Genomic DNA, 8,387 nt, shown 5'->3' with positions numbered 1-8,387 from the left:
GGTAAAATTGCAGCGCCATTACGAAAACATAGGATGTCATTCTTCTCTGCTCATTTCGTTTTATTTAATTCATGAGACAAACTTTATTTGGTTCATAAATAAATTGTAACAGCAGGCATTTGTTTTGAGGTGGTAAGTTGAACTGTGTTAATTATGTGTATCGTGCATTTGACTTCCTCATCCTCATCCTCCTTCTTCTTCATCAATTAGAAGGTACACGAGCCGAACGCAATAAAGCAAGAAGACTAAAGCATCAACAATCACGCAGGTTTTCAAAAGAAGGAGGAGGAGGAAGACGAAGAAGGAAGAAGAAAAAGGTAGAGGAAGAAGAAGAAGAAAGAGGATGAAGAAGAAAAAAAGGATGAAGAAAAATAAGGGAGAAGGAAGAAGAAGATGGAGGAGGAAGAAGAAGGATTAAGAAGATGGAGGAGGAAGAATGAGGATGAAGAAGAAGAAGGAATAGGGAGCATGAAGAAGTCAGAAGAAGAAGGAAGAAGAAGGAGAAGGAAGAAGAAGAAGAAGGAAGAGGCATAAAACGGTAAAATTGCAGCGCCATTACGAAAACATAGGATGTCATTCTTCTCTGCTCATTTCGTTTTATTTAATTCATGAGACAAACTTTATTTGGTTCATAAATAAATTGTAACAGCAGGCATTTGTTTTGAGGTGGTAAGTTGAACTGTGTTAATTATGTGTATCGTGCATTTGACTTCCTCATCCTCATCCTCATCCTCCTTCTTCTTCATCAATTAGAAGGTACACGAGCCGAACGCAATAAAGCAAGAAGACTAAAGCATCAACAATCACGCAGGTTTTCAAAAGAAGGAGGAGGAGGAAGACGAAGAAGGAAGAAGAAAAAGGTAGAGGAAGAAGAAGAAGAAAGAGGATGAAGAAGAAAAAAAGGATGAAGAAAAATAAGGGAGAAGGAAGAAGAAGATGGAGGAGGAAGAAGAAGGATTAAGAAGATGGAGGAGGAAGAATGAGGATGAAGAAGAAGAAGGAATAGGGAGCATGAAGAAGTCAGAAGAAGAAGGAAGAAGAAGGAGAAGGAAGAAGAAGAAGAAGGAAGAGGCATAAAACGGTAAAATTGCAGCGCCATTACGAAAACATAGGATGTCATTCTTCTCTGCTCATTTCGTTTTATTTAATTCATGAGACAAACTTTATTTGGTTCATAAATAAATTGTAACAGCAGGCATTTGTTTTGAGGTGGTAAGTTGAACTGTGTTAATTATGTGTATCGTGCATTTGACTTCCTCATCCTCATCCTCATCCTCCTTCTTCTTCATCAATTAGAAGGTACACGAGCCGAACGCAATAAAGCAAGAAGACTAAAGCATCAACAATCACGCAGGTTTACAGAAGAAGGAGGAGGAGGAAGACGAAGAAGGAAGAAGAAAAAGATAGAGGAAGAAGAAAGATGACGAAGATGAAAAAAAAGGATGAAGAAGAAGGAAGAGGAGGAAGACGAAGAAGGAAGAAGGAGAAGAAAGAAGAAGGAGGAGGATTAGGAAGATGGAGGAGGAAGAAGAAGTAGAAGGATTAAGAAGATGGAGGAGGAAGAGGGAGGATGAAGACGAAGAAGGAATAAGGAGCATGAAGAAGTCAGAAGAAGAAGGAAGAAGGAGGAGGAAGAAGAAGGAAGAGGTGGAAGACGAAGGAGGAGGAGGAAGACGAAGAGGGATAAAACGGTGACTTTTACCTCAAATGCACGATCCACATCATTTACACAGTTCAACTTACCACTTTATTGAATCTAAAATTTCATTGATTTAAGCTGCAGCGCGATTTCTGAAATATAGGATGTCATTTTTCTCTGCTCAGTTAGTTCTAGAGTGCTATTCTCTTTCATTCAATTTTGTGCTTCTGGAAATCAAATTGGATATTTTATTTGGAAAAATTGACATTGAACATAAACATGCGTGTTCAATTGCACAATGATCAATCTGCAGAACGGTTTTCGAAGCAATTATTAGAAATCGGAAGTGGCAAAGTTCCAAATACAAATGGCTTGATCACTTTGCCAAACAATTTTTGTACAATTCTGCAATCTAAAGGCGAATTAATAGAAAGCGTTTTTCCAAATATAATTCAAAATCACAGAAATCACGATTGGTTGACAGAACGAGCAATATTGTCACCAAAAAATGTACATGTCAATGAAATCAATTTTCACATTCAAGAAAAATTTCCAAGCGCACTGACATCATATAAATCTTTTGATATCGCAATGAAAGAAGATGATGCAGTGAATTATCCAGTTGAATTTTTAAATTCCCTAGAACCGCCTGGTATGCCACCGCATTTTTTGAACTTTAAAATTGGCTCATCAATTATTTTACTACGGAATTTGACTGGAAAAGCGAAAGAAGAAATGGGAGTACCGCGTATTCCGTTGATACCAACAGACATGCCACATGCCGTTTGAATTTAAGCGACTGCTATTCCCAGTGCGTCTATCATTTGCCATGTCCATCAATAAGGCTCAAGGACAAACGCTTCAAGTATGCGGGTTGAATTCGGAAGAGCCGTGTTTTTCTCATGGGCAGCTATACATAGCCTGTTCAAGAGTTGGCATTCCAAACTCTTTATTTGTATTCGCTCCAAATGGACAAACGAAAAATATAGTTTGTCCAAATGTTTTGGATTGAAAATAACAATTTTCAAATAAAATAAATGACTTTCATATAACAAATTCTAGGAATTTTTCATTGAATTTAAAGACTGCATGCGGCGAAGCGCATAGGGCCCACTAGTTAATATATATAATTCAAAATATATATATATAATATACATATAATACATATATTGTTGCCACTTATACATAATAATACATTAATAAGCATACAAATATATATTTGTTGCTTAATACACACAGTTCAAATAGGAAGTAATAAATGTCAGCTAATCAAGGAAGAAACACACCCTTAACGAGAAGCTTAGCTAGAGCAGCGGAAAGAGCAAGGGCGATTAGAGTTTTGCAGCCTCTAGAAATAGAAGTAGAAGAAAACATTCTTATACGAACTGAACAGACCACCATGACGCAAAGATCCAATAGAGACGTAATGGATGAACTTCAAATACCCGATGCAATTAAACTACCCCACGTATGATGGAGAATGAGTAATGAAGTTGGTCACCAACGTAGAAAAGACAGAATACGGAGAATTACTATTAGGAGTAATTAGAGACAAAATAGTTGGTCAATCAGACAGGACATTAATTAGGGAGAGAGTAAAACTCAATTGGGTTAATATTAAGCAAGCATTTTTTGATCATTTCGGGGAGTCAAGAAGCGAAGAACATTTATTGGACGACCTTCGCGAAATCCCATATAAAGGGAAATTGCTATACCAAGAAATATCAGGCATAAGAGCAGCGATACTAGATATTTTAGAAAGAGAAGAACTAGATGATGAAATACGCAAAATAAACGAAAATTCATATGAAAAGACTTGCGTACAGAAGTTCAAAGCCGGACTGAAAAACCCGTTAAAATGGACGGTAAAAGCCCAAAATCCAAAAACATTAAACAAAACAGTTCAGAGATGAATATATGAGAGATAGAGCTAGGCAAGACTATGAGTGTAATGTTTAATAGTTGGAATAGGTATTCAGATAACTTTTAGTTGTAATTTAGAATTGGTTTGATTTGATTGACAGAGCTCATAGCATCTGCTCTGTTTGAATCGCTTTATTTGAATGAATTCATATTGCTGTTCTTGGGTACAGCTACCCGTACATGGTATGCTTAAGACTATGTGTTTGTTATATTGTATACATATACATGTGTATGCAGAGGGCATACATAGCTTGTGTATAGCTTGACCACTTGAGCTGCAAAGTGCATGCTCAGCATTCTCACGCTCCGCGATCGGCTTATGTATAAGCGTTAGATCGTATTTCAAGAGCTGGAGTGTGTATGTAGGTGTTGGTGGTCTTTTGATATTATTTGTGCTTATTATCATTTATGTGACAAAGTGTCACAATGTATGTATATACTTTACTTACATATTAACTCTACTCTACATATTGAGGGTAGATACACTACACCTCCCTTTTTAAAGAAATGACGTAATATATGTAGTCATTTTTAAAAAATTATTATTTTTTTTTTTTTATTTTATATTTTTGCTATTTTTGTTTTTGTGTTGTTTTTTTTTTTTTATTATAATATACATTTAAAATTTTTATTTTTTATTTTTGTGTATATAAAATTGTATTTTGATTTGTTATTTATTTATATGTATTGTGTAGATTTAAAAAAATATTGTGTCTCTTTGTAAATTCATGAAATTTTTTGTATTTTTAATTTTTGTATATTATTGTCATCATTACCATATTCTGTTGATATGGTTGATCAGACCAATCGGTTGCATGATGATGATAAGAATAATTTGTGTTTTCTTTTGAATAAAATTGAGAGTTTAACTGTTTCGTATTTTTGTTATTTAATGAAAAATTACGTTATTCGTTAAAAGTTTTTAATCTATCCTTATGAACCTTTTGAGTTTTGTTTTTATCATCTTTTATTATTATATTGTTCGGTTCTTCTATTCCTACTACTATATATGGTCCTAAATATCTATTGTCTAGTTTATGTCCTGTTTCATTTCTTAAAAGAACTTTATCGTTAATTATTATTTCCTTATCTAGTACTTTCCTATCGTAGTATTCCTTATTTTTACGTTTATGGTTTTCTAACATTATTCTGGCTCTTTTATATGCCATTTCTAATCTGTACCTAGATTCTATTGCGTAATTATCTATGTTGTATATAGGGTCTATGTTATTTTTAATGCTTAATTCTTTAGGTAAATTAGGTGTTTTACTGTATACTAATTCATATGGACAATAGTTATGTGCCATTGATGGTGTAGTATTGAAACAATATACGAAATAGTTAAGCCATACGTCCCAATCAGTTTTATCGACTGATATGTATGAACGTAGATATTCATTTAGTGTTCTGTGGCTTCTCTCTACCGTACCAAGTGTTTGATGGTGGTGAGCTGTTGATGTAAGATTGTTTATTTTCAAATACTTACAAAGTTCGTTCATGATTCTGTTCCCATATCGGTGATGAACGTCTTCATCGGACCGTATTTGAGAATGAATGATTCGAATATAGCCTTGGCTACTGTACTAGCACTTTTGTTTGCTATGGGGATAGCAACAAGGTATTTGGTCAGATCACATATTAAAGTAATTATGTATTCATGACCATTGTCTGATTTGGGTAATGGTCCAACTGTGTCAATAATGACTTTGTCAAATGCTTTAGTTGGTGTGTCTGTAGTTGTTAAAGGGGTCTTTATGTGCTTTGTTGTTTTTGCTTTCTGACATTCTGGACATTTACGTATGTACTGAGATATGAAATTTGTCATCCCTTTCCAATAGTAATGTCTTTTGATTTTCGCTAGCGTTCTTGAAATGCCAGTATGACCTCCTTGAATAGGATCATTGTGAAATGTAGACAGTTTTGTTTTTTTTTCAATATCATTAGATATTGTGGTCACCGGCTTGAGTAGCGCTACTCTTATTTGTTTTAAAAATTTTTTTTTTTTTTTTTTTAACTTTCTGGGGGAAGTCTCCCGTATTTATTGTGTACACTTTTTGCCTTCCTACTTAGTTTTTCGTTTAATACAAAACATTATTTTATGTACGCACTTAGCACTAATTGTGATTGTAAACTTACAGACTTACAGAGAATTTTGGTAGAAAACAGCAAACAAATAGCATAAATAGGTTCGAGGTATAGGACAGTTGAATGGTGTTTAATGCGTGTGGGTTGGTTTAAGTAGCCGATGAGTGTGGTGTATTTTAAGGGCTTGGTTGTGAGTGGGTGCAGATGTGCCACTGGGCAACTGGAATGATTCCCCTAGACGGCGGCACGCTTGGCCGGCGAGCACAGGGCCTCAGCCTCCGAGCTGGGATCCTCCGGCTTCTTGCGCTTGATCAAATGTGTGATGTCTGTGGGCTTTGCCGAACTGCTGCTAATGGTCGATGATGAGGAGGCCGCCGCAGCACCTTTGGAGGAGGACGACGAAGAGCTCGCGGCTCCATTGGCTGACGACGACGACGAGGAGGAGGCGGCAGCTGCATCGCCACTGCTCATTGGCTTGATGTAGCTATCCAGGGCAGCTCGCACCTCAGCAATGGTCTGGGCCTGCATCTCCTCGATTTCCTGTATCTTGGCCAAAATCTCCTGCTTTGTTTCCTCCAAATCCAACATATTGTTCCTGTCTCGCTCGCTAGGTTCGTCCTTGCCCTTGATCTCAGCAATTTCCTCCTCGATCAACACGCTTGAGTGCCGCAGAGCTGTCGCTCCTTCCTTGTTGAGTTGCTGCATCAAATAGGTCAGACCGATCTTGTAATGCAATTCGGCCAAAGCACGTCGGTTTCTTGTGGGCAGCTCTCCGTGGATCTTCAATGCTTTCTCATAATCTTCACGTGCCGCCTCAAGGATTCCATTCTCAAACTCAATGTTGGCCAGCTCTGTCTGAACTTCAGCCAAGTAGGGCAAACCACTGAGGCCCTGGCGCGAGAAGATCTGAGCAGCAGCCTCCAGTATTTCCCAGGCCAACTGCAGACTTCCGCTTACACCTTCCTCTTCTTCTGGCTCCTCCTCTCCAGCAGCTGCTGCACCGTTGGAACAACTAGCTGTGACTTCACCATTCGATGTGCTCGGTCGCTCGTCATCGTTGACGGCAGCTCCGCCACCGCCATTGCTGCTGCTGACCTCATCCACGCCGGTCGGTACCTTCTTGGAGGGCTTTTCTTCACTCTGAGCTTGCTCGGCTTCTCCGGTGGAGTCGGCCTCATCGGACCCCTCCTTGATGGTGTCCAGTTCTTTGCCGTTCGAGCTGCTTGCACCATTTGCGGCCTCCTTGGTGTCTTTCTTTTCCTCCTTCTTGGCCGCTCCATCCTCTGCACTTTCTTCCTCGTCGTCGTCCACATCCTCGTCATCGTCATCGGCAGCCTCGTCAGGCACATCGATCACTTTGTTCTCGTCCAAGGCCATTGCAATTAAAGCCTTTGCATAGAGCAATAGGGGCTGGCCGAGCTCATCGGCCAGTTCCCCGTAGACTTCCTCGTACAGTTGGCACACCTGGCTCAGCTCGTCAGCTGCCTCGTCGTAGCTCTTGACCAAGAAGTTCCGCGATCCCTGGCTGAACAGCTCCTTGCCTTTAAGTATTTTCTCTGCGCGCTCCTGCTCTGCCTTTCCGCTTCCCTCGGTGGACACAGCTGGCACATTGTCCGGCGTTGTATCAGCAGCAACGGGCTCCACAGCCACTGTCTTGCTTGGTGATGATGCATCGGCAGCGGCCGTTGTGACGATTGCTTCGGCTTCAGCAGACATTTTAAGTGGATAAATAAATAATTGATCCTCGATTATTTGTATTGCTTTCAAAGCAATAGACAGTAAAACCAATTGATTGTCGGTAAATATAGCACTATTATCAATGTTAGACCATTAAAATGACAGTACTCGCCAATAAAAATTACAGATCCCGCGAAATGCTGCGAAAATAGCGACAATGCCCATATTTATTGTATTATTGTATATTATTGTATATTATTGCCCATATTTTTGAAAGTTTCAGTTGAAATTAATTCAAAGATCTTTCCGCTCGGTGCCATTTTGAGTTGGCTGATACCAAGTATACCGGCTTCTTTTTCAAGCCTGTGGAAGAACTGACCTAAGTCGAGAGTTCCATTAGTATATAGGTCGCTAATCTCAATTCTTGCAATAATTTTCTTACCATGTTTTAAGAAACATAATGTGTCAGTTATATGCAAGGTCACTATTTTTCGTACATCGTCATTATTGATGACTTCATATACGTTGGGCTTAGAAGCATTTACAAGTATTTGCCTTGGCAAAATTTCTTGTTCTTTTTCATTTACTGCGCAGTTGTTTTGTCTACTCTGTTGTCTTGTAGTGACTTTCAAGACTTGTTTTTGCATATTTTTTAATTCATCGATGGTTATTCTTGATAACGCATCGGCTACATGATTATCCTTTCCTTTAAGATATTCTACTGTGAACTCATATTCTTCTAAATCAAGTCTCATTCTAGTGAGTTTGGAAGTAGGATTTCTCATTGAGAAGAGGTATGTTAAAGGCCTATGATCTGTTTTTACAACGAAATGTTTGCCATATATATATGGTCTGAAGTAGTTAATTGCCCAGTGTATTGCCGCTAATTCTTGCTCTGTAGTGTTTTTGTTACTTTCTCCCTTAGTGAAGCTGCGAGAGGCATATGCTACTGGTAGTTGTATCTCATCATATGTTTGTGTTAATACTGCCCCGCAAGCTTGTTTACTTGCATCTGTTATTATGCAAAATTCTTTGCTGAAATCTGGATATTGTAATAACGTGG

At 38.4% G+C, this 8,387-nt stretch overlaps 1 protein-coding gene across 1 annotated transcript; it reads right to left on the bottom strand.

Annotated features, from left to right (window-relative positions):
* Window positions 1-5,565: 5,565 nt before the first annotated feature.
* On the bottom strand, window positions 5,566-7,526 carry LOC122626096 (protein NASP homolog). The gene has a single exon (XM_043806221.1). The coding sequence runs from the start codon at window positions 7,361-7,363 to the stop codon at window positions 5,882-5,884; it is 1,482 nt and encodes a 493-aa protein (XP_043662156.1). The 5' UTR covers window positions 7,364-7,526; the 3' UTR covers window positions 5,566-5,881.
* Window positions 7,527-8,387: the final 861 nt, after the last annotated feature.

The sequence above is a fragment of the Drosophila teissieri genome, chromosome 2L (assembly GCF_016746235.2).
Source record: "Drosophila teissieri strain GT53w chromosome 2L, Prin_Dtei_1.1, whole genome shotgun sequence".
In the NCBI taxonomy this organism is placed as follows: Eukaryota; Metazoa; Arthropoda; class Insecta; order Diptera; family Drosophilidae; genus Drosophila; species Drosophila teissieri.
The sequence above is the reverse complement of the archived record's forward strand: the minus strand, read 5'-3'. Positions and strand labels throughout refer to the sequence as shown.

What these genes read in the sequence shown, in the direction of transcription:
- LOC122626096 (XM_043806221.1), bottom strand. Translation starts at nt 7,363, where the DNA reads ATGTCTGCTGAAGCCGAAGCAATCGTCACAACGGCCGCTGCCGATGCA.